The 26,103-nt window shown below is 36.6% G+C and overlaps 1 protein-coding gene across 1 annotated transcript in view; it reads left to right on the top strand.

The window, feature by feature from the left end:
• Positions 1–1,205: 1,205 nt before the first annotated feature.
• LOC123718025 (1-phosphatidylinositol 4,5-bisphosphate phosphodiesterase epsilon-1-like) overlaps positions 1,206–26,103 on the top strand; it is a 95,064-nt gene continuing 70,166 nt past the window's right edge. The window contains exons 1-4 of the mRNA XM_045674374.1: positions 1,206–1,326; positions 2,795–2,910; positions 13,714–13,872; positions 25,441–25,586. Coding sequence (XP_045530330.1) covers positions 1,257–1,326; positions 2,795–2,910; positions 13,714–13,872; positions 25,441–25,586 — 491 coding nt within the window. The 5' untranslated portion in view covers positions 1,206–1,256. The remainder of the gene's footprint in view (positions 1,327–2,794; positions 2,911–13,713; positions 13,873–25,440; positions 25,587–26,103) is intronic.

Genomic DNA, 26,103 nt, shown 5'->3' on the forward strand with positions numbered 1-26,103 from the left:
AATATTCAGTCGGCGAAATTACTTCGATCAACTCTGAAAGTTTTCCAACAAACCACGACAAATGTCAATTCTCATGTCCAGTAGCGATTGACCTAGATATGTCATAGGGCACGAGCTGAAGACTTTCCTGATGTAAATTGATAGGCAGGTAGAAGGCTCGCGGTTGTCGGCAACTGTCATCAAATATAATATACACAAACTTTGATTTTGTTCCCTTTTGAGTAGTATTGGGCCGAGGGGTTCAAATGCAGGCTAATGATTTAAGGTATTTGGTTCTAACAGTGACCCCAGAGCTGGTGGTTTCCACAACAATAAGTATCTCAATACAGCGAGGAAATGCTGATAGCGTTAAAGGTACACTAGCACAGGGACCAAACTTTTTAAATTTGTTTTGTTATTTACTTTTCGAAGAGAAACTTCTTTATCGACGTTAGAAAAAAAATATCATAAATTTTTTCGGTCACGCGTCACATTCTTCCGTTACGCGTCACATTTTTCCGTTACGCGCCATCTTTTTTTGTCCCTACCATGGTAGATTCGAAGCCATTATTAACAAAAATATATAATAACGATAACAGTGATAGTAATAATTCTATTACAATTAATGAAATTCTGTAATGATCTTAGTAGTAATAAGGTAAAATGAGATAATTGTATTATTTGTATTCATGTCTATGATAATAAAAAGCCTTTTGTTAAACTTTATTTGGCTAATTTCTGTAAAGTTGCATATAGTAGATCATTTTTCGAAAAATAAGGTCATAAAGTTTCGCTTCTTACGTGTGTACACTAGTACACGCACACATTTTTTTATTACTTTTTTAATTATAAATTAATTTAATATTACTGGGTTAAGAACCAGTAAATACTATATGTATCATTGCTATTAATACTATTAATTAAATACAAACGTATTAATTATTTATTATATAAATATGATATAACAATAATTGCCCTAAGCACAGAGTGCTTCCAAGGACAGAGTCTAAGGCAAACCGGTTTCCTCACGATGTTTTCCTTCACCGTTAGAGCCAATGTCAAATTCACACATAGAAAGTCTATTGGTGAAAGCCGGAGATCCTACGACCTCATGAGAGTCGCACGCTGAAGCCACTAGACCGCCAGATTAACTCTTAAACACCAAATCAAATTCATAATGTATTTTCTTTGTTTCAGATAATGCTGTGAACTGGCTACTAGATGGCGCTGTGTTATGTGTGTAATGTAGTGTAGTGTTAAGTAGTGAATTAAGTGAAATGCGAGACGGGTCCAAACCTGGCCCCAGTGGAGGCTCAACAGGGCAGGCGTTTGACACGGATTTCGAAGGTACATACGTTGCTATACTTAGATATAGAATTATAGGAAGGGGAAATCGTAAAAAAAGTCAGAAGTGAAACTTCTTTGTAAATTAATTTATTACTAAGGTATATGATCACTCCATGTATTTGTATATCTATATTCACACTGTATACGTGCTAATGATGACATAAATAAATAAAAACTGCGTTTACTGCACAAGACGTTATGCGATTGCGTCATGTTCTAATATGTAACTACCAAACGAATACATCAACCAACAGCGTGCATTTTTTTATTTGTTTGTTTTTCTGGCGCGTATATAAATAGTTTTTTTTGGTATTCCGACATATAACTGGCCTGAAAAATATGGATTTTCAAGATTATTGCCACAAATAATTAGCGACTGCAATTATTGTATATGTATTTTATCAATATAATAATTACGATCGAAGCATTTGTTTAAAAAATAAATTTCTATCGTAACAAAAGAATTCTTAAATTTTCTATTTGTTTTGCGCAATTTTCTTTTTTTTTTCTTTCATAAGAACAATAACAAACACAACAGAAAAAAAAATGAGAAATTCATATAGATAAATTAAAAATGTATATGTATATGAACACCATTTATATAATTAAAGCAAAGTACAGAAGATTTTACAATCAAGAATACTTGCTTTCATAGTCAATATTTAAATAATTCATATTTTTCCCATCCTTCGTTCTTGCTTCTACTGCCTCCCGCTTGACAATCGGTTGGCAACGCCCCTGCCCCAAATAAATTTAACATTAATGTCGGCCAAAATTGAAAATATAGAAACTAAAATTGAATTTGCTTGGAACGTGTTGTGGAAACGAATAAAATTATTCAACAAAGCGTTGGGTAATGACTTTATCCGGCCTTTGATAAATATTAATAATTCCAAAGACATTGTACGCACAGATGTTATACATTGTCAAACGCTTTAACAAAATCACTATTTATAAATTCAGTTAGGAGTTCTAGGAGTTCAGACCTTCATTAGAATTCTTCGTTATTATAACAGAATTAACACTCGATTTGACTATTTGAAATTTTCCGGTCGTTGGTAAAATATTTTCCTATATCTTCAAATTATAAGAAAAATTACCAGAAGATGTTAATGACTAAAAAATGTTGACAACATAATATAATAATACATAAAGGCTTTATTGTTCCTCTTTTATATTATGTAATGTCGGATATATATATATATATATATATATATTATCGACAAAGTAACGAATGATTATCGTATTCCTTTGAGCAGGCCGAGCTATGCTCACCAAAACAGTTTGATCTGAAGCTGTATACTGCAAGATTCCATTCAAACAGAAGTAACCTAGGTCTTGGGGTCGGTCAGACTGGTTGAGGATACCTTTAGGTTGGAGGAACTGTTCACTGTTCTTTCTCCATAAAGCAAACATGATGCGTGTTAAATCGCTTGAAATACATTATAAATAAATTTTCGAATTCCAGGATCTGCAGGTGTTGAAGACAGCTATGAGGAGCTGGCGTCTCTGAGGACACTTCTCCATTTTCCAGAGGAAGTCGCCCTGAGGCTGACAGACACAGAATATAAATTGTTTTATCAAGTATGTAACTTTAAATATACAAATTAACATATATATGCAAATATATATAATAGATTTATATGTATATGTTTTTCCAACACACAAATGATAAATATCACCAGTACTGAGCACAGAGGGAAAACATGTAGGAGGCACACCTCAAATGGCTCGCGAGTGCGTTGCCGGCCTTTTAAGAATTGGTACTTATAGAACAGGTGTCAAATAGGCAGGAAGCTCATCTAAGCTTAAGTGATACTATCTATAGGCACTCTCAATACCGGAGGTCTGGCGAGTGTGTTGCCGGCCTTTTAGGAATTGATTGTTATAGTACAGGGCTCAAACAGGCAGAAGGCTCATCTGAGGTTAAGTGATACCGTCTATAGACACTCTCAATACAAGAGGTCTGGCGAGTGTGTTGCCGGCCTTTTAGGAATTGGTTGTTATAGTACAGGGGTCAAACAGGCAGAAGGCTCATCTGAGGTTAAGTGATACCGTCTATAGACACTCTCAATACAAGAGGTCTGGCGAGTGTGTTGCCGGCCTTTTAGGAATTGGTTGTTATAGTACAGGGGTCAAACAGGCAGAAGGCTCATCTGAGGTTAAGTGATACCGTCTATAGACACTCTCAATACAAGAGGTCTGGCGAGTGTGTTGCCGGCCTTTTAGGAATTGGTTGTTATAGTACAGGGGTCAAACAGGCAGGAGGCTCATCTGAGGTTAAGTGATACCGTCTATAGACACTCTCAATACAAGAGGTCTGGCGAGTGTGTTGCCGGCCTTTTAGGAATTGGTTGTTATAGTACAGTGGTCAAACAGGCAAGAGGCTCATCTGAGCTTAAGTGATACCGTCTATAAACACTCTCAATACAAGAGAGCTCGCGAGTGCGTTGCCAGCCTTTTAGGCATTGGTACTTATGGTACAAGGGGTCAAACAGGCAGAAGGCTCATCTGAGCTTAAGTGATACCGTCTATAAACACTCTCAATACCAGAGGGCTCGCGAGTGCGTCGTCGGCCTATTAAGATTTGTAAATTATGGAGCAAACACAACTTTACATTAATTTGATAATAGGTTAACCTAAAGGGTTATGATCAGTTATGACGATTAGGTTATCGCCGAAACTTTAACTTATTTTGAGGAAGACAAATCGTACTATAAAAACGTTACGGGAGAGTTAGTTAATACCGAGTCCCTAAGGACTTGGACCTAGGAATGTTCCATACGCATACCGTATAAAAAAAACTTATATTTTTTGGAAAGTGTCAATTTCCAAAAAATATATAGACGCGGTATTGTCAAACTAATCGTGCCCACATTAACTGCAAACAAGTGATAAAAATAAATCTTACATAGACATAGATATAATATTTATTACTAACAAACGCACACATAAACACACATAAAAAAAAACAATAATCAAAAATAAACAATAATGATAATAGAGACATAACAATTCTTTTTAAAGAAAAAGGTTTAGTTGTGTTATGCGTGTGTGCTGTGGTTGTAATTGGCCCTGGCTCAGCATTATGGTTAGGAGCGGAGTTGTTCCACAGTGCTGGTCATTCTGCCAGAGACCACAGCAGCTAGTTTGCGCCTCAGTCGCAATGTATGTTATAACGTCTTTTTGTATGGCTTCGTATCACATCGTTTTTGACTTTGTCTTTTAATTTCATTTGACGAATCGAGATTACAGCAGCTAGTTTGCGCCTCAGTCGCAAAAAACTAATAAGAATCTAATACTCAGTAGAAACAAATAATAATAATAGTAGTAAAAGTTAGCAGTTTAAGTCATGAAGAAAAAAAAATGTAAATAAAATAATTATTAAGAAGTAGATAAATAAATGTTGGCCGGATTAAAAACTATAGCTCGTGCGATTCCATTCATTCCACTCTAAGTAATTTTCTTGCGTGACGATACTCTCTATCTCTTACCAAATCTTTTTCTAGAAAAGAAAAATTATTAACAAAAACGAATTGTATCACATCGATGGCTATTGACTAATCCAGTCAAATTCTATCAAAAAAGAGTCAGCCCACCATTATATGTACTTATTCAGAAATCAGTGGCTCAATAACCTTCAAAGGTCTGGGCCTCCGATTTCTGCATTTCAATCTAATAGGCAAGTATGTAGACCTCCTGTGTCGGACACACGCCGTCGTGTTAGGTCTAAAGCAAGACGGTTTCCTCACAATGTTTTCCTTCACGCCAGCGAATAGACTCCAGGGACACACATGCTGCACCACAACACCACTCTCTCACCACATATATCTTTAAAATGACAGCATTATTTTACGCTGTTAGAGAATTATAATAATAGTTTAAAGCAGAAAGCAAAAGTATTGATCTCGTCTAATTTTACACCCCGCATCACTGTGGCTTATATGTAGGGTTAATATGATTTGAGGCCTGAGATATACTCAAAAATTTCATTATTAAATCTGTGTTTTCTCTGAATTATGGCCAGATTAGTGTTGCCACACGAGCAGATGGCTTACATTAAGTGGTACCACCCATGGACAGTCAGAGGGCTCGCGAGTGCCTTTTAAGAATTGGTACGTTCTTTTAAGGACCTAAAGTCGAATTGTATCGGAAACACTTCAGTGGACAGGTCCACATAGTGCGTCAAAAACTGCCTTAAAAATATTAAACATTATGCCTCCAAGCATACCAATCCTTCAAATTGCACTCACACGCGACCTGTATCTCTGTACGATCTTGAGAGATACATAATTATTTATGAATCTTTTATAAAGAGGAATGTTTCAAGAAAAGATAAAAAGAAAGTCCACCCCCCCCCCACACGATTCCCTGTGCTGGTCTCATCCATTTGATTTTAGTTACTTAGCGTTCTATACTAGAGATGAGGCCAATATTTCAAACCTTGGTGTTTGCTTGTCGAGATAGGCCACCAGAATTTTACTGAAGTCTGTTCTGGAGTGTTCTACTCAATACTAATAGGCTCTACTTTTAAAATAGTCTTCCAATCGGATCAATTGACTTCTTTGGTTTCGTTTGCCTTATCTTGGATACCATCTTTAGTTCATTTATCTGTATCATCATTTATTGTTTTGATATTAATTCTATCTCAGGGGTTGAGATGTGAGCCAGCCCGTTAGACCCTCAATAAAAAATAAAAATGTAGTGAATTTCATCACTACTATACATAGGACATATTATATATTCTATCGGACGTCAAGGCAAAATACAAAATACCATCCGTATCACCTCGACGTCCGTCGTTCCACAACTGAGCGTTTTCTAAGGCAGTTTTTGCCGCGCACCACCACTATGTGGAACCAACTGCCCACTGAAGTATTTCCGAACCAATTCGACTTAGGGTCCTTCAAGAAAAGAGCGTACCAATTCTTGAAAGGCCGGCAACGCACTTGCGAGCCTTCTGGTAATGTGAGTGTCCATGGGCGGCGGTATCGCTTCACATCAGGTGAGCCTCTTGCCCGTTTGCCTGCTATTGCATAAAAAAAAGGCCAGAGATGCAAAGTTAAATTACATCAAAGTCTTTTAAATGTAAAACTCATGGTTACCCTCTGAGGGTCGGGATTTATCTCAAACTGACCTTGCTTCATTTTCAAAGAATTAAGGGCTCAGTGTATGAAAGTAATTTTGACCACGTCAGTCTTTTGGTTAAGGAAATTGGGGAAACAAATTATTCTTGGCCTAGTGGCTTCAACGTGCGACTCTAATACCTGAGGTCGTACAACTGGCTGTGCACTAATAGAATTTCTGTCACATTTAACAAACGAAAGGTGAAGGAAAATAAATAATAATAATACACCGTTTATTTTCGAATGTAAATATTCATTCAGATTGATTTATAAAAATAGGTAGTCATTTATAACTATTGTCAAATTTTATGGTCTCAATACTGTCCCTATAAATACACCTAGATTTAAAAATTTAATCTTTGAAAGCATTACACGGCAGTGATCTAAAACTTCTAGGAAGATGATTACGGCGTTTGATATGGCGTAAGAATATTTTGGAACATATTTTGGTACCCTCTGTAGAAATAGATTTAAATACAATAGTATATTTTCTTGTAGATATAGATGTTGTCTATAAAACTGTAGTAGATGACTTTGTTCTATTGTCTATAGTTTCAGCAGATTACTCGATTTAGGATTTTAATTGGTATTCATATTAAGTCGGTCGTAGAACGATGTGCTTATACTAACCTTTTCTAGAAATAGACTTTTAAGTAGAAAATCTTTTTGTTAGACATATGATGTCCAGGAGCTTTTTGTAGGTATTGACGTCTTCTATAAAACTGTAGTACACCACTTTGCTCTATTGTCTATAGTTTCCACAGCGTTTACGATTTAGGATTGGTATTCACACCAGCAACGTAATTTCAACGGAAAATATTGAGGGAACATCGAACCTGCATACAAAAACGATATTGCTAAGCTCCAGTGTAAGGGCTGGTCCATGTCATACAGTTTAGAACATATATATATATATATATATATATGTTAAAAAAATAATCTAATTTTGATGTGTACATATTTTGCCTTTAAAATTATCTTTTCTTAGCTTTAAACGGCTTAACGTGAAAGATATCTCCCAAAACAACGCAATATTATTATTTCTACACTACATTAATTAAATAAAATACATTTTTTTTATATATTAGGTATATAATAAAACAAACTAGTTCAAAAGATTTATTAAAAGTATTACATGAAAAAATACAATTTACATCTATCTCTTTCTTCGATATTGATTAGAAAGGGGCAAAACATTAGACGAGCGACAAAGCTAATTTTGAAGTTTTTGTATTAACTTTTTGTATCAATTTATCTTTACCCAACTGGTATGCGCTATGTATAAAATTCTGTTGTATTTGTAATCAAATTTGTCTAAAATATCACCACCAACGACACCATTTAATAGCAATATTAGTCGTTTAAAACTGTAATAATCAAAATATGTATTCGAAAACATTTTACAAGTCAAGTTATTTTCATATATTTCTGTTCAGTTAATTAAAAAAAAAAACATTTTAAAAATTATTTTATCGACTTTCGTCAATTTCTATCAAATTTTGTTTACGCTGTGACGAATAGAGACAAATATACTTATCACACTTTAGATTAAAACAAATACAAATCGCAATTTAGAATAAAATCTTAAGTGTCGATAACAATATTCAATAAACTGAAAGAATATGTTAGTCCTTTATTTTTTAGGACGATCCGCATCCGTGTGAAAGAGATAAAAGTATGTTTATCGTGTTTTTATTCACGATAATTGGCAGTCTTTTTCTCCCGCTCTATTTTTGTCTTATCAAATTTTATTCAATAAAATTAATAATTAAGCGTTAATTACTGTACTAATTACCGCAATTTCATTCACATTTATCAATTAATTAATCGGCAGATCATTTGGTATTATAAATTGGAATCTAATGAATAGTTGCTATAAACGCCATCTATTGTTGAAAAGCTTGTATTTGCAAAAAAAAAACGATAATTGTTTTTCTTACTAATAATTATTATTTGTTTCTACTGAGTATTAGATTCTTATTTTTTTTTTACGATTGAGGCGCAAACTGGCTGCTGTGGCGGAATTACCAGCGCTGTGGAACAACTCCGCTCCTCAGCATAATGCTGAGCCAGGGCCAATTACAACCACAGCACACACGCATTACACAATTAAACCAAATGAACTATTACATATATAATTAATTGCTGTAGACGCCATCTATAGTTAAGAAGTATTTGCGCTACTTAATTATCGTATATTAATATTATTCTGCTTTCAGTAATACAGGAAATATCAACAATCCACATACATAATATACGAAATTCACATTAAAATGAATATAATTAAAGCGTAAAATTCCTTCTAACTAGTATTTACAATCGGCTAATTGAAACATTCTTATGAAGGAATGTTTCGAAGGGTTTTTCATTTTCATTGCTTCGTGTGTTAGTGGTGATCAAATTTGTAAATATAACCCACAGCGCACATATAAAGTAAGACGTAAGTCTGTGAAAAAAAAATCTGCTTTAAAATACAGATAAATATAGGTATATTTTTTAAATAAGTGTTTCCAAATCTAAATAGAATTTACTAAAGTACTCGACATTTTTAGTGTTCTGTGTTCGACTTTACCACTTTTTTATCTGTGGCCACAGCCTGTCAAATTGACTGAAATATGGGAAATGAATGCGTTATATATTTATAAATAATCTTAACGGCACAAATGTCACTTAAAAATACAACGAAATAGAGAAACGGCTATTATTCTGTATGTTATCAGAAATTATTACATTTCGTAATGATCTGTGGCCGCGCCATATTTCGCCACATACTATGCCATTGATAGATATTAAAAAAGAGTGCGTTATATATATGGAAAATGCAGTAAAAAAGCAGCACATATATTCATGACATATATAAAGTATAACATATATTCTACATATTCCACCCTCTCAGGATACCTTTACAAGGTTAGCATGTGTTTGACTTGCCAACTTCGACTCATTCGACTTATTTGCTTTGAAAACAGTTTCGTTGGTATCTTATTGACTATAACCCATGACCTCCAAGCCTGGGGTCATATTTCTTACTTTCATATACTACATATATTTAAATGTATATCGTAAAGAACGGTTCGTTGGCTACACACATATTTTTAACAATAATAGCAAGCCCAGCGCACATATAATATCCTTGACTCGAATTTAATAACGTAAGAAGCCAGACAATTGTCATTTCAATTTGCACTAATCTGTGGTCAAACCGTCTTTGGCGCCATTCAAACGTTTTTGAGAGTTTGACAGTCGTTATGTTTTATATACTTTAAAATTGACGGCTACATTATTGATGTGTATAACATTTGTAGATTCATATTTTCTAGTACATATGTACACATACATGTTTTTTGGAATTATAAAAAAGTGATAAAAATCGTAATTACGAAACAGTGTAGGAAAATGAGAGGTTACTAATTTACTTTAAATTAAATAAAATCACAATAATTGAGGGCTTTCAATACGTTGAATGGGTAAAAATCTACAAAAAAATGCAGTGGTGCTTCAACCTTTTTAGGTCTGGGCCTCAGATTTGTTAATCTAATATGTCATGATGAATCTAATGATCAGTCTTCTGTGCCTGACGCACGACGTCGACATTTTGTGTCTAAGACAAGCCGGTTTCCTCACGACGTTATCGTTCACCGTTCGAGCGAATGTTAAAAGCGCACATAGAAACAAAGTCCATTGGTGCACAGCCGGGGATCGAATTCAACACTGCCCAAATAAGATAACTATATGAGTCTAGCTGCCGCCGCGAACTTCGTTTCTCCTTAATGTGGTTTTAGTTAGCGTTAATACCGTGACACGAAAGAATAATTTCACTGTATTAACGTCACTATAATTTGAATTTGATTTACACTTCGGTCTAAGTAACACGTGGTTGGCTATGCTAACATTAAAAATTAAAAAAGTAGCCTCAATAACACGTGGTAATCATGATATTGAATTGTAGCTTATATGACACGTTTGTCGGGTTACCATAGCAGTGCCATCTATTGAATACTTACTCAATCCAGTCGAAAAGTATCGACATCTGTTAGAATCTTTTGGAGTTAACAGATAATTGTGACTGTCAATTAATTATAGACAAATAATTTGCAATAAAATAAAATTGCGACTATAATTAAAGATCTAAGCTATCCTATCTCTTAATTCGGACCAGACTGCTCACGGTGTGCCAATTTAATTTAAAATCGGTTAAGTAGTTATGAGTCCATCGCGGACAAATATCGTGACAGGAGATTTATATATATTAAGATAACGTTTTTAAATGGTTGATCCCAGCCATTAATTTATATCATATTTTGTATCATACCACACATAAATTACCACAAAAACCTTACGAGTTGTGAAGGCGAAAATTAAGTCCATAGAAAAACTACTTCCTCTATTATCTCTGAACCACCGATGCGTGGTTAATGGCCAATAAAAGTAAGAAAGATAATTGAATATTGCTAGATGTTCAGCAAGTGGGTTTTCTAGGGATTTTCATCTACATTATTATTTTCGATTTGAGCTATCAGAAATGGTTAAGGCTTGGATATCTTGAAGCTAAATTTATTGAATTAATTGAAAAACGCGACTTTAAGGTTCAGTAATGATACTGACTGAAGAGGAAACAACTGCAACGCAAGTTTATTGTATAAAACAGATTCTTTTGAATGATTTTCGAAATAAAAATTGATTACATCGTAATTGAAAGAAAACAATTTTTCAACGTGATTAAAGCTATTTGTATTACTATAAACTTATATTTATTTACATGATTTTCAATTTAAAATTTTCCGACGTTTCGCGTGCTTTACAGCGTGCGTGGTCACGGTGACTGAAGACAAAAGGTGTTGAATGTCAAAAGTATCAATTGTTTTCTTTCAATGTGTAAAAGCTATGTTAACCAAAGACAATACTATATATCGTAATTCTCTAACTACAAGAAGAGATAAAGAAGATATACCTATATGTTTATAGAATGGTCGGCACACGACCGAGACAATAGGGCTCTTTCCGTGTTGTTTTGGGTCTTTTTAGATTTGTATATCTGTTTCATGATCATCAAATCTAATAGGCATGGTGATCAGTTTCCTAATCCTGACATACGTCGACTCTTTGGGCCCGTTCCCTGACGATGTTATCCTTTACCGTTCGATTGAATGTTCAGCGTCCAAATCCCACGGGTTCAAAGCCAGGCCTCGAACCTCCGACCTCAGGGATGTGAAACAAAAAGTCGTGGCAGAGGATTTTGATTCGCTCCTGTAATGGAACAAACATGAATCTGGTTACAAGTGTCAAACTATTCATTCTGTATGAAGTTCGACATGTTGGATAGTATTTAAGGCAAAATTGTTTGAATGATAATGTCAAAAATGATTATGAATATAACACAAACCGAAGCATAATCGTCATGACCAAAAAGTCGTATATAGGAGGAGGAGGACCTCAACTCTACCCCTGCACAGTTATAATATATTTTGCGTTTTCATAAGGAAATTGACGTTTTTTTTTACTAATTCTTATTAAGATTCTAAAAAATCTACATTCTAATAGTATAGTATCCTTTTCATAATATTCACTAGATTGGTACTGATGAAACCTTCTGTTAGACATGATATTTATGGTTGTTTATTGGGTGTATTCAAGATAATGTTAAGTTTTACTAAATGAAAATTTCTCAAATCACAATTTCTTGTTACAAAAAACATATGCTCTACAGAAAAGTTATCCTTTATAACAAGTTTTGGCGCATTTAATAAGAATTCTACAAAGGTATTAGACAAGGCCTTGAGTGGCTCTAATTTATTTTTAGGGCGGAAACACAATCTAACCTGTAGTTGCGTTTGATCCGTCCACGTCTTTTTGACCATTCTGTATATACTTTATAATCCGTATTAAAATTTTATATAACATTTTTTGAATTCAAATCGGAATTTAACTAATTATATAAACTAAATATTCTTATCAGAAACTCTAGAAATCGTTATATTTGCCTGTATTACAAAAATTTGGATATTTTTGTAATTTCTCTAATATTTATTGTAATGTAAATGTTAATTATCTTATTATGCAAAGTCATGACATATAAAAACATATAATCGTCATTATACACGAATAGTATACCAACAATTTTATAAATTCGCTTTAAGATCCATCAATATTTCATAAATCTTCACAATAGGATCTAATAGGATTTACGAAAGAAACCTCTTCCCGGTTTATTGACAAAAAAATTGGTTAACGGAAGTTTTGGTGTCCAAGATTTACAAAGTCAAAGTCAAAAATCATTCATATAGGTCATATTAAATGCTTCTAATTTTACATTTACTGCCACTTCTCAAATCAAGGGCGTAGAACGGAAGAGAAGAACTGGCAATAAACTCTCCGTCACTCATTTTAATCGCCAAGTTTTTTTGTTTTACTTTTGAACCTTGTCTTATTCATAGTATATTTGTTATATTATTATTAGCTGTCATTAAACATAGCAACTAACTATGTATGTATCTCGGGGCAGATAAAAAATCAGAACTTGTAAATGGGCCTAAAAATTTAATAAAACAAAACACAACTATACTGTGGTGGACTACTTGTGGTGACTTGAATTCCTGTATGTGGTGATATTAGTTATTTCGACTACGTATTGTTCCCACGTGAATGTGCTTGCTCCTATTTTAGCATGCCTCCTGCTGACAGAGGACAAATCTTTGTTATTAATTTATTTTATTATTATTAAAATCTTAAAAAGTCATGTGGAACATGGTGTAATGGTTGCAGCTCCTTGCAAACATTGTAAAAAACAAAAAACTTGTCGAATAAAAAGAGTGGCGGAGAGTTTATTGCCATTTTCTCTCTACCGTTCTACGCCCTTGATTTGAGAACTGGCAGTAAATGTAAAATTAAAAGTATTTTATATTCATCTCTGCTTTTGACGTTCATAAGTGTACATTTTGTTACTTATATGAATAAAAGCTATTGAATTGAATTAACTAAAGCTAGCAATGCCTTGACCATATTCTAAAGATGAGGAGATGGGTAGGGCACATGCCCTTGCTACATAGCAAGACTGTCAGACGAGCGATGGACTGAGCGTGGAGATCCTATTGGGATACAGAGGAAGACCGCTCACAAGATGTGCGGATGATTATAAAAACACCTAGGACGACATGGATGTAGCTCGCCAGAGCTGGCGACCCTTTGACAGAGATTTTCTTTTATATTTTTTAAAATTAGAAAACAATAAGGAGGAATTTACGAATGTTTCTTCTTTTTACAGGTCCCGCCAATAGATTACCTACGTCAAGTGACATTGGATCTTGGTGGCGAGGGTGTGCTGGGAACAGTCACCGAACGACATATGATAAGACGCCCACCAGCCACCCATACACCAACAGTGAAGAGCAGCGTTCGATCTCTCATTCGTAGATTTAACGAGGTAAGGTATTGAGTTAAATAGGCAGGAGGCCCACTCGCTATATAATCGTCCCCCAGCGCGCAGCGAGTAGAGACAGCGTCTCCCCGCACGCTGCAGCTCCCATCAAGGGCTATATGCCCGCCCCCGTACCGCCCTGTGTCAGCAGGGTGCGAACCTTCACACCACCTGAAGGGGGCATACGCCCCGAACAGGAAAAAACACCCCCCTCGCGAGGGAGGGTGTATCAGTAACCAGATTGAACGCTATATTATACCGCCCGTGGACAGTCTTCATGCCAGAGGAATCGCGAGAGCGTTTCCGGCGTTTTGTGAATTGGTACTTATAGAACAGGGGGTACACAGGAAGGAGGCTCACCTGATGTTATATCGCCTATAGAATATCTCAATGCTAGATGGCTCGCGAGTACGTTGCCGGCCTTTTAAGAATTGTCTCTTATAGAACAGGGGGTAAATGGGCAGGATTCTTAGGATGTTAAGTAATACCGCCTTTAGACACTTTCAATGATGGCACCCATAGACACTCTCAGGGCTAAAGGATTGGCGAATGCGTTGTCGGTCTTTTTAGAATTGGTGCGGATAGTATAGGGCACGAGGCTCGTCTGTGTTAAGAGACACTGTCTATGGACACTCTTAATGCCAGAAGCCTGGCGCGTGGCCTTTAAGGAATTGGTACGCTCTTTTCTTGGAGGACCTTAAGTCGATTGGTTGGGACATACTTCAATAGACAGCTGGTTCCATATAGTGGTGCCCACTGCCTGAAATAGACAGTAGTGAACCACGTAGATGCTAAAGTTGAGGAAGGAACTAACTAAAATTGTTTAAGCATTTATATCATGATAATGCGCGGTGTCACAAATCAATGAAAACAATGGCAAAATTACTTGAATTACTTCCGCGTCCACCAACTCCAGAGTTGGCTTCAGCTTTTTCTGATTCCAGACCTCAAGAGAGAGAGATGAAGAGGCAATCGGCGAATCTTTAGTCTATTTTATGGCTAAAGAAAATCGTGAAGCGAAAATTTGAACAAAATATAAGAAATATTTTAAAGAAAAACTAAATTGTTACTGTTAAATAAAGTTAGTCTTCCCGCTTTTTCAAATATTTCCTCACACCCACATTGGTGGAAGAAGTCTTCATCTTCATAAATTGTAAATTGTAGTTAGCTGGGGCACATGGAACAAGTGATAATCTTGTAAATTCTTAAAGGAATTAACGATATCAAATCCAATTCCATAAAAATATTTCTGGTTGAAAAAGGCTTGAATACGCAAAAACTATTGACAATAGAGCAAACTAAGTACATAGTTACCATAATATAAATAATCAGCCATGTGAAGCCGGGACTATAGCTAAGAAGCAACTAAATTAATGAATTTTCGAGTTTAATTTACACTCAACAGTCATCACTCTTCCGTGCATATCAATCACTTGATATTGGCTCAGGTTTCATTAAAAGACAAACTTTGAACGCGGCTTTGCTCTGATATTATTTAACACGACTTTTTTCCCGCGACTGATGCTAAGGCGTCTCTCAAGATACTAGGACCTCGGCTTGGGTCGTCGTGGGATGGTCAATCGCCTGAAGGATGGAAGCTCAGTGGAGTGACCGAAGTAAAGGACCTAGCTTTCCCAAGATGAAGCCGGTTATTTACTCTAGTCTGAGGAGGCTTTGGCTGGCGGGTGGCTATCTTGGGTCATCCGGATTTGAGACCTGGACCAAAAATATTAAAACAGTCAATTGTGAAACGACGGACGTCGAGGTGATACGGCTGGTATTTTGTATGCTGCCTCGAACTCTGATGATGAAACTCTACTTATTTCTCTGGTTTTAGAAGCAGTTTTGATAAGATTTTGTCTATTGAATTATTGCGCGACATATCATGTTCATCATACACACTTAACAAAACTGATATGGTGTTTTTGGTGATGGGTTGATGACATTTCAATTAATTTCAATGGGGAAAATTGCTTTGAGATAGCAAAGTTACGGAATTAAACTGATATGTTGAGGTGCCAGTCGATTTTTATAGTGACTATTATTTGAAAAATAATTCATTTATGATAAATACAGCTCCAGTTCTCTAAAAACTTGGAATTAACCTAACGGGGTGGTTCACATATAACGGAAGATCTATAGTCAATAGTAATAAATTAGTACCGAGAGCTTTTTACGCCGGCTTTTTCTCTCTACACCCTCTGACTTCTTTGCCGATTAGTAGGGTATGTCTACTGATTCAAATTTAATGACGTGGATTTTATATTTCATAATAAAACATATTTTTTTTAACAGAACAAACAATTAGTATAGAAAAACTATCGACCGTTCACAACGCATTGTGAAATCGTAAGAAGTTTGTCAATATATTCTTGAAGCAGTTACAATTACGATTTACGAAAGCATATGGTAACTTTCAGCAGTATAATACGGAAGTAATCTAAACGTAACCAGGCTCCAGAAGATAAACCACTCCTGTAAATTGTATTCGTTTGACTGAATTCAATAAATTCAAAACTCTCGTTAATCAATAAAGCTTATTAAAAATTTGACGATTATTTAAATTATTAATTTGCTCCAGTTCAAACAATTTGAATGACTCAAAACTTAGCGATTAAAATAGTGGCGGAGAGTTTCTTGCCAGTGCTTCTTGACTGCTTTATACCCTTGACTTGCAAACTGGTAGTAAATGTAAATTTAGAGTTAGTTAGTCACTTCTGATGACGTTCATAAGTGTACTTAGTTATTTATATGAATAAACTTATTTTGAGTTTAAGTTGAAGTTGCAGATAGACAATTAAAATGGCTACTCGATATTATTTTGGTTTTTAAAGGCTGCAACCGGATGTGGTTTCCTTTTTCGGCCTTGTTCTAAATCCTCTCAAACAGCAACTATTTCTATGGAGTTTATTTTAAAATTCAATATCGTACAAAACCGCTCTATATACGCCAAACGCAGACACTGACTAGACCCGTAAGGTAGGTATATATACGTCGCAAAGAAATAAATTAATGGCGCTACAACCCTTTTAGGTCTGGGCCTCAGATTTCTGGTCATTTGTTAATCGAATAGGCAAGTAGGTGATCACTGACGCACGCCGACTTTTTGGGTCTAAGGCAAGCCGGTTACCCCGCGATGTTTTCCTTCACCATGAATCAAAATCCATTGGTGCACAGCCGGGAATCGAACCTACGACCTCAGTGATGAGGGTGGAACGCTGAAGCTGGACACTGCTCACCGCGGATGATACACTCGACGCATTTTCCGTTGGATATGAATCGACCCTTTATGTGAACTTTTAAAAGACATTTTACATTAAGGACTTGAACGTTTAATGTCCACTTTGCACGTATCCATTAGGAAGATGGCATGGCTTAGAAAGCAAGATAATATTGATTTTAATGTGTATTGGCCTAGACGCTTTAGTAGCAACTCTCATCCCTGTGATAGTAGCCAATAACATTGGCTAGTATAAAGAAAATTATCGTGAGGAAACCGGCTTCCATTCGACACAACACGAAAATATGACATCACAAATTTTACAAACAAGGTAAAAATTTAACAAGCAATAACTAAAACTAAATGGAAACTAAATTAAATCAATCGAATTACCTAGTTTTAGCTTTAGCGTGCGACTCTCATCCCTGAGGTCGTAGGTTTGTCCCCGGCTGTACACCATCATTCGGTCAAGCGGTGAAGAAAAACATCATGAGGAAACCGTCTTGATCCGCCGGAGATCCTATTGGATTGGCAAGTCATAAAACAGATTCAGAAATCTGAGGACCAGGCCTCAAAAAATTTGATACTTAACTAGTTACCCACAACACAGAGGTTTGTGCCTTGTCTAGCGTTTGATTAAGTTTGTCACAAGCATATTTCCGTCATAAATTTTATTTATTATTATCTGAGGCCATCGCCTGACCAAAATCAGAACCAAGTGGGTTGTAACGCTTTTTTTATTATAATAAACATATTTATTTTAGTAAGAATTGTTTTTATTAAACAGGGGAGCCTTCATCTGATGTTAAGCGATACCGCCCATGGACACTCAATGCCAGAGGGCTCGCCAGTGCGTTGCCGGCCTTTTAAGAATTAGTTCTTATAGAACAGTGGGGAAACGGGCAGGAGGCTCATCTGATGTTAAGTGATACCGCCATAGACACTCTTAAGCCAGAGGGCTCGCAAGTGCGTTGCCGGCCTTTTAAGAATTAGTACTTATAGAACAGTCGGCATTCGGGCAGGAGGATCACCCTATGTTAAGTGATACTTATTGACACTCTCATAGTGAAAGGGCTCACGAGTGCGTTGCTGGCCTTTTAAGAATTAGTATTTATAGAACAGTCGGCATTCGGGCAGGAGGATCACCCTATGTTAAGTGATACTTATTGACACTCTCATAGTGAAAGGGCTCACGAGTGCGTTGCTGGCCTTTTAAGAATTAGTATTTATAGAACAGTCGGCATTCGGGCAGGAGGATCACCCTATGTTAAGTGATACTTATTGACACTCTCATAGTGAAAGGGCTCACGAGTGCGTTGCTCGCCATTTAAGAATTAGTTCTTATAGAACAGTAGGGAAACGGGCAAGAGGCTCAGCTGATGTTAAGCGATACCGCCATAGACACTTTTAAAGCCAGATGGCTCGCCAGTGCGTTGCTGGCCTTTTAAGAATTAGTATTTATAGAACAGTCGGCATTCGGGCAGGAGGATCACCCTATGTTAAGTGATACTTATTGACACTCTCATAGTGAAAGGGCTCACGAGTGCGTTGCTCGCCATTTAAGAATTAGTTCTTATAGAACAGTAGGGAAACGGGCAAGAGGCTCAGCTGATGTTAAGCGATACCGCCATAGACACTTTTAAAGCCAGATGGCTCGCCAGTGCGTTGCTGGCCTTTTAAGAATTAGTATTTATAGAACAGTCGGCATTCGGGCAGGAGGATCACCCTATGTTAAGTGATACTTATTGACACTCTCATAGTGAAAGGGCTCACGAGTGCGTTGCTGGCCTTTTAAGAATTAGTATTTATAGAACAGTCGGCATTCGGGCAGGAGGATCACCCTATGTTAAGTGATACTTATTGACACTCTCATAGTGAAAGGGCTCACGAGTGCGTTGCTGGCCATTTAAGAATTAGTTCTTATAGAACAGTGGGGAAACGGGCAAGAGGCTCAGCTGATGTTAAGCGATACCGCCATAGACACTTTTAAAGCCAGATGGCTCGCCAGTGCGTTGCTGGCCTTTTAAAAATTAGTATTTATAGAACAGTCGGCATTCGGGCAGGAGGATCACCCTATGTTAAGTGATACTTATTGACACTCTCATAGTGAAAGGGCTCACGAGTGCGTTGCTGGCCTTTTAAGAATTAGTATTTATAGAACAGTCGGCATTCGGGCAGGAGGATCACCCTATGTTAAGTGATACTTATTGACACTCTCATAGTGAAAGGGCTCACGAGTGCGTTGCTGGCCTTTTAAGAATTAGTATTTATAGAACAGTCGGCATTCGGGCAGGAGGATCACCCTATGTTAAGTGATACTTATTGACACTCTCATAGTGAAAGGGCTCACGAGTGCGTTGCTGGCCATTTAAGAATTGGTACGCCCTTTTCTTGAAGGAAGTCTAATTGGTTCGCAAATACTTCAGTGGGCAGCTGGTTCCACATAGTGTTGGCGAAAACGGCCTTAAGAAACACTCAGACTTCAAAAGTACTTAATTTGGTAATGTGACAAAGAAGTCTAATGAACGCTCTTTAGTATCGTATTATCGATAAATAGACCCCGGATAATTATACAGGATTGTGCCTTCATTCTAGCGACGTCTAGTGATGGGGCATAGTCGATAATAAAATTTAGCCACCAATTATATTTGGTGTAATTATACCGGTGGCGGTTGTTGTGCGTTTAAATATATGATAAATAGAAACAATTTGTTTGAAGATAGGTAACTGGCTTTATTGGTTAAAAATATGAGCTTCTAACTAAGATAACAGGTGTGAGGCGACAGGTAACAAAAAACTAACTTTACTTGAAGAGTTCGTAAATCTGAGTCACATGTTATTGGACGTTATCGGACACGAGAATGTAAAATTACAATTTATGAGTGGTAAAAACTGGGCTCATTTTGGCTTCAAGTATACGATGATTTACATTTTGTTTACGCTTTTAAATATTAACTAAAATTCATATATACATAATACGTAAGTTGTGATAGGTTAGGTTAGGTACAGAACAGGACATGAGCAGCCGAAAGTCAAAGTCAAAAATCATTTATTCGTATAGGTAACACAATGTACACTTATGAACGTCTATAAAAATGACGTATACATTAAAAGCTTCTAATTTTACATTTACTGCCAGTTCACAAATCAAAGCCATAGAACGGAGGAACTGAACTGGCAATGAACTCTCCTCCACTCTTTTAAATCGCCAAGTTTTTTTTATATATTACACAACGTTTGTAAGGTGGTGCAACCATCACATCATGTTCCACATGACATCTTAAGTAATAAATAATAATAAAATAAATTAAAAACAAAGATTTGTCTCAGCTTGTCAAAGATCCTCTATCAGCAGCGAAATAGGAGCACGAACTTACATTCTCGTGGGCAAGCCCATCTGATGTTAAGCGAGACCTATTGGTACACCTATCCAGGAGATGCATATTTAACTGCTGCTTCAATTAACCCATATTAAACTGTCTAGGTATAGAAAGGGCGAATCAACTCCTCTACTATGAACAAGAAACGACGAGCCGAATCGTGCCATAAGGATGTTAACAACGTAGTTGTTGAAACTTAAACGTACTTCTAGATGAGCGTTTAAAAGGAGATGACGGAATAATATCTGTGGCCGAGACCATTTTAGGGTTGTACAAAATTATTATTTGTAAGCATCGATATGAACCCATCCCTAATCTTTAAGCCGGGTGGATGACCTGAGGGTTGAGAATTGTACTATAAACTTTGAATTGATATTGATTTGTCCTTATTGTTTGAAACTGGATATAATTACCTATTAATAACTAATTTATTATTTTTGTTTCTGTGAGAGTAATGGGGCAGCTGACAGCTGCCATTGACATTATGTCACAGAGCGAATTAACAACGTCAATGTCGTATCGGTTTAACACTGCTTTGTGACATGTAATGATAATGTCAGCTGTCAATAAATGCGTTTCTGACAGAACATAACAATACAGTTAATAACCTATAAACAATTTAAAACATTCAAATTAACTGCTAACAAAACATTTTGTCACTGATTTAGATACACACCCATTAGGCCTGTTGTGCGTGGCCTAATTAAGCCAGTTCAGCTCCTTCCAGAAGCGCAAAAGTTTCCTGGGCACTTCACAGACTTCACGAAGCTATCTCAAGGCATGTTGGAAAGTACGGACGCATTCAAGAACTACGTGTTTGACTGATTCTTCTGAGCAGCCTCGGCACAAGGAACTGTCTGCCGTATCAAGGACAAAGAGAGGTTTATTTGGGAGACCTGGGCCGTAATTGTGCTTATATTGAGGATTAGAAGTCGTTTTGCCACTATCGGGTTTACTCCTAGCATGGAAGCGCCATTGCTGCTCCATGTTTTGGACGAAAATTAAGTGGTTTTTAATCACGTAAACTTCTTTCATTATTTCCAAGGCGCTATAATACAATGAAATATGTAAACGTAGATTAAAAGGGTACTGCTCTGACGGAGTGATTCTCAAATCATGCGATATGCTTCGAAGATGACCCAAATTTTTCACCTGGCCGACCAGGTGTACAATCCAGAGATTGTACAAATTCATAAAGGTATTTTTGCTATGGATGGACGATTCTAACGACACAAAGTAGGTCGGTTTTCGATGGATGAACTTCTTTTAGACAAAGGTCGCGTTAAGCGCCCCAATATTTATTTTATATCGTTTAAATTATCGACACATTTACATCCCTAGTCTATAATGGCGTCACGTGTCTGTTACATTATAAATACATGGTGTTGCCATTATAAAGATGCTACTTTAAGACTGTGGCCATGTTTATGTTGGAGAGAGATATTTATGTGACCAGTCGGCAGTCGTCTCTATCAGTATTTTAAGGTTTATTCCGTTAAGGCTTGGAAGCTTTTCCACTAGCGGGTGTACTGCTGGCAGCGCCAGAAAAGCTATACCATATAGTCGCTGTACGACCTGCCCTGGCTGCACACGGGCAGCCGTGACCTGCATACCTTGAAAAATATATCTAAACCTTCCTCATGAATAATTCTAGATATTGGTGAAAGCTGCAATAGATTCTGTGTAGTAGAGTTTCACTTTTATAAAATAGAAGTTAGACACACGCTGTCACTTTAGAGGCATTATCAAACTCTAGAACTCCTCTCTAAAGAACCTATTCATATTGTATTGTTTTTGGTTAACATAGCTTTTACACATTGACAGAAAACAATTTTTTTTACCGGATTAAAGCTATTTGTATTATTATAAAGTTATAGTTATTTACGTAATTTAAAATTTTCCGACGTTTCGCGTGCTTTACAGCGTGCATGGTCACGGTGACTGAAGACAAAAGAATGTCAAAAGTATCACAGCTGTACCTTACCTTATCATATTTCTCTCATTCTTAAGGCAGCATTCATGGGATTTTATTCGATCCCCTTTTATCTTCTGTCGGGGAGAAAATGAGGATATTAAATATCCTCATTTTCTCCCCTGAAATCTAAGAATGAAAGAAGGCTAACCGATCTATTAGAATTGGTACGCTATGTTGAAGTCAAATTGATTCGGAAATACTTCACCGGGCAGCTGGTTCCACATAGTGCTCCAGAAATTGCCTAAAAAACGCTCAGTTGTGGAACGACGGTTTTTGAAACGGACAGATCTTTGGTGCTGATGATGCCTGTCCAACCCCGTCGCCTAGAACTGATGGACCCTTAATCAGAAAATAGAAATATTTCCCTATATCAAAATTCAATCACATTTACACGTATAAGCCGGATCCTATTTGAATATAGGATGACCATGATCCGCCTTTGGGACAATATCCTGTAGGGTGACCATCGTTTTACAAGACCTTTTACTCTAAGGTATTTTAATATAACTGACAAGAGCACTGTTACTAACGTTCGCTTGTACGTAGAAAACATTGTGAGGATGTTGCCTTAGACCCAAAAGTTCGACAAGTATCAGGCACAAGAGGCTGATGATCTACTTGCCTATTAGATTGACCATGAAACAGATAAAGAAATCTGAGGCTCAGAACCAAACATGTTTGTAAAGCTTCTTGTAATGATGATAATAATACAAAAACCGGGCCACTACACTCGCGTGAATGACAAATGGACAAACAACGTAATAAGGTGTAACGCCACCAGGGAACTGGAAGAGAGGTCGCTGTTGCACGGTGGGCTGATGAAATCAAGAAATTGATTCAAGAAATTGAGAGAGATGTAGACAGTTGGAGGGCCTAACCTCTTTAAAAAAACCTTGAAAAAATACTATTTTATAATTATTTATGTATTCAATTTTAAGTAATTTATTGTAATGATATTTCAATCGTGAAACAATTACAGAAATCTGAGGCCCATACCTATAAAGGCGGGTATTTAATTGTTTTATTAAATAAAAACCAAGTTTTTCTTATAAAAACTGCGTATGAAGCAATAATGAAACCTAATGAATGTGAAAATGTCTTAGTGCTTACGTAAGTGGCGATGACAGGCCACAAAGGTTTGCTCCATTAATTGGATTGACAACTTCCTGGACGGGATGGTGACCATTCCTCCGCTGAAAACGTGGATCTGTTTTTTTTTAATGATATAACAACGTTTTATGGAGTTGTTAAAGAATATTTTAACATTCAAAGTTTGAACAATAGGACAGATTTAAGTGTGTGTGAAGTCAAGTGTGACGGCATCTTGTCGAAGCGTTTTGTTAGATTCGTTCACGTTGGTACCTCTTCTAAACAGGAACAACTAACAATTTGCCACTAATAAATACATTGATATAGTTTTAAAATTCTTGTCACATTTCCTATCGCGTCCACAACAATATTAGGATTCAGATACTAAATGCCTCCAGAATGTTTTGTGAATTGTCCAACTTCTGGCCAACTTCCAAATTGTTAAACAAAACTTTTCACGGTTAGACAACTAAACTTAATTCAGAAATTTTTAGAAAAACACCGACCACACCCCACCCAACAAAACGCATTTCACCCAACGCATTTTCTCCTTTAGATGCTTTAACCACTTTCAAAACTTTATATGTATCTTTTTATCTTGAAAAAACTGTACAAGTTCACGAGATTTATTGCAAAGGAAAATTTATTGTTACCCTACGGAGGGTAGGTAATGTTATTACGTCAACGCTTTAAAGAAAGCGAACGTAACGAAATCAAATAGCGAACTTAAATTGTCTAGGAAAAGGCCAAGTGTGTGCCTGTTTACTAGGCGGATCGAGGATACGTCTGAAATATCACCTCCACGTCCGTCGTTCCACAACTGAGCGTTTTTCACAAGTGTCTTTTAAGCATTGGAACGCTAATTGAAGGACCCTAAGTCGAATTGGTTCAGAAATACTTCAGCGGGCAGCTGGTTCCACATGTGGTGGTGCGCGGCAAATACTGCCTTGAAAAACGCTCAGTCGTGGAACGACGGACGTCGAGGTGACACGGATGGTATTTTGCATAATATTTGTTATTTTCCTGTAAAAAGTTTTATTTTACTAAATCGAAAGCTTGGTCTAAAACATAATTTCAACTACGATGTACGTTTATTTGGCACGAAGTCGTACCTAAGTGTTTAACCTTGCTATTTCACTTCAAGCGAGCACTTGAGCGCTTGCCAGTGTGGAAAGCCAAGAAAATATTGAAAAACATCGCTTATCTTGAGTTTTCTGGAAAAATCTACGACATAATATATAACTATGTACTTTAGTCAAACTTATTCTGGACTACGGATTAATTAAATATACTATAATATATATAGGATATTTAAGTATAAAATATAGTATTACTAGCTGAACCTGCGAACTTCGTTTCTCCTTAATTTAGTAGCCGTGACACGAAAGAATAATTTCACTGTATTATCGTCACTAAAATTTGAATTCGATTTACACTTCGGTCTAAGTAACACGTGGTTGGCTATGCTAACATTAAAAATTAAAAAAGTAGCCTCAATAACACGTGGTAATCATGATATTGAATTGTAGCTTATACGACACGTTTGTCGGTTTACCATAGCACTCCGGGAGTTCGGAAATACTTCAGTGGGCAGCTGATTCCACATAGCGGTGGTGCGCGGCAGATATTGCCTTGAAAAATGCTCAGTCGTGGAAAATTTGTGTGTTATGTTTAGCTTTTAATAAACGATATATGGAGAATTTTTATAGGTTGACCAAAATTAGTTTAGTTAATTGGAACGGCCGACTTTTGTGAAAATCGATTCACTGAATAATTTATGTAAATTCCTCCCATAGGGACTGTATGTGTCATGGACTAATTTCGTGGGTTCATTATGAAGAGGGTTATGTGGGGATCGTTCTATTCGTATCGGTTCGTTAAAAAAAATCAACCCTTGTCGTTCTTTGTAGGTGTCTGCGTGGGTGACAGATCTGGTCCTCAACCAGGGCTCGACAGAGGAGAGGAAAGAAGCACTCGCCTGCATCCTTCGCGTGGCTCTGACGTGCTGGAACATAGGAAACTTCAACGGGGCGATGGAGATCGTTGCTGGATTAAAGTATGTTACCTTATATTTTTAACTTCTTTTTTAGCAGTGTCCACCAGACTATTGGATCCGGAAGTATCCATTTTATTTTCTTTACATATATTTGTCGATAATTTTTCAGTGAATAGTAATATTATTAAAATGTGTTGTTAGGGAGCTATTTTTGGAAACTCTTGAACCCCCCCCCCCCCCCCCATGAAACGCACCGTAACGTTTTCTGTATCCAATAGTAAATCGTGACCACCCCCAGTGACTCTTTATACCAAAAACTTACCATTATGTGGTGTAAAGTACTGGAAAGTGGAAAATAATATTAACAATAACGCGTAAGTCAATCGCCACCCTGCAACGCAACGTTTTACAAGAGGAACCTCCCCCCCCCCCCCTGCCCAGTTCGTTACGTAACGTAATACTTGAACAAATGAGTATCACGAGTTTGTGTATGTGTTGGGTTTCAGACTCATCTGAAAGCAGCTGTTTTTTAAAATTTATGATTGTCCCGCAATATCATAAATTCATACGCAATCAC

Source organism: Pieris brassicae, chromosome 14, assembly GCF_905147105.1.
Source record: "Pieris brassicae chromosome 14, ilPieBrab1.1, whole genome shotgun sequence".
Taxonomy (NCBI): Eukaryota; Metazoa; Arthropoda; class Insecta; order Lepidoptera; family Pieridae; genus Pieris; species Pieris brassicae.